Raw genomic sequence first — 1,585 nt, forward strand, 5'->3', positions numbered from 1 at the left:
CAAACGGGACAGACAGTGCGAGCGGGAACGCGTGGAAGCCCGCTGGACCTCTCTATATGCACACACACACACACACACACACACACACACACACACACACACACACACATATACCTACCTATATATATATATATATCATATTACTGGATCCGTTGGGATATACCTACCTCCTACGTAGGTAAATAGGTATATACGTACACATGCATATTATACGTACACACATCTCTCTCTTTCTCTCTGGCTTCTTCATTTGTTCTGCCTTAGGTACGTGTAGAGTTACGTTGTTATGAGTAATATGTGTGTATATGTGCCTAAGATGTGTATGTACCTAGTGTATATATGTATCTATCTACACACCCATCTACATACCTGTTCCGTAAGGTGTTTACTTTTTCCCTTCCTCTTCTCTTCTCTACCCTTTCTTTTCCTTTCCTTAACCCCCCCCCCCCTCCCATCCTCTCTCCCCTCTCCTCTCCAAAAACACGTGTCGAACCTGTCCGATTATCGACTTGACTTACTCACAGGGTACCTGCGGGTTTCAGTGGCCACGACGAGGGCTTATGTTTGCTTTTTCTTTTCGTTTCTTCCCTTCTATGTTGGGGACTAGAGGCTTTTCTCTTGCGTAGGTCAAGTCTTGGCCCGAGAGGCTTTTCGACACCGCCGACTCTGCTAAGCACTAGAGAAAATCTCATCCCGTCCCGCGCCTATGACGCTCAATACTGACTATCCGTTGTGCTATCTATCTCCCAATCCTCCTTCTTCTCTTCTTTCTTGCTTCTCTCGCCCTCGATGCTCCAGACAATTCCGTACCTACGTATTTGCGTAGACTTGTCCACCTCGCTTGTTTTGTTGCCTGTTACCCGGTGTTCCCCCTGTTTCCTGGAGCTCTTCTCAGTATATGCACACATACCCTCTCTACCCGATGTATGTGTCTACTGTATATACCGTCGTCATCAGCTAGTTTCCCTCAGGGTGGTGGGCAGCCAATCTGCCGATCATCCCAACTCCAGCTCCGTTCGAGATCTCGGAGGCCTTTGAGCCGGATAAGGTGCTTTCGGTTTTCTGATGATGGTCTTCCTGAGAGAGAGATCCCGGCACACTCGGCGAGGAGGTGCGCGCAGGCTCCCCTGTAACCTAAGGTAGGTTGTTACTCGCAATATACATACAGATACAACGGTGAGATTGTGGAAATGGCCTCCGTCCCCTCTATACTACAGAATATCTACCTATAATAAGGGGATATGCTTAGAATAGGTTTAATTTAACTAATAATTCTATAGGAGGTCTCTTAGGTCCTTGTTTTCTTCTAAGTTCTACGTTCCCTTTTCGTCCTAATATAACCCGGAAGTACCGTTATACCTTTATACCTTTATACCTTAATGCCGAAGCTATTCGAAGCTTATTTAGGACTTTCCTTAGTAGGTCGCCGAGGTAACGGCTTTAATGCCTAATATTATTCTCCTAACCCTTATAGCTTAATTTATTAGCGTAAGGTTCCATTCCCGTATAATATTATCTCCTTTTTTCGGAAGAGCTCGTTCCTAAGCGTAATACCTAGGCCCGATAGTTAGTAGGTTTATTAAGG

General features: G+C 45.5%; 1 protein-coding gene across 1 annotated transcript; it reads left to right on the forward strand.

Moving 5' to 3' along the window:
- The first annotated feature begins 444 nt into the window (after positions 1-444).
- Positions 445-1,239, forward strand: GGS23DRAFT_552091 (uncharacterized protein). The gene has a single exon (XM_051515386.1). The coding sequence runs from the start codon at positions 790-792 to the stop codon at positions 1,036-1,038; it is 249 nt and encodes an 82-aa protein (XP_051375501.1). The 5' UTR covers positions 445-789; the 3' UTR covers positions 1,039-1,239.
- The last annotated feature ends 346 nt before the right edge of the window (positions 1,240-1,585 follow it).

This window comes from Durotheca rogersii, assembly GCF_024521655.1.
Source record: "Durotheca rogersii strain YMJ 92031201 chromosome Unknown GGS23scaffold_3, whole genome shotgun sequence".
NCBI lineage: Eukaryota > Fungi > Ascomycota > Sordariomycetes > Xylariales > Xylariaceae > Durotheca > Durotheca rogersii.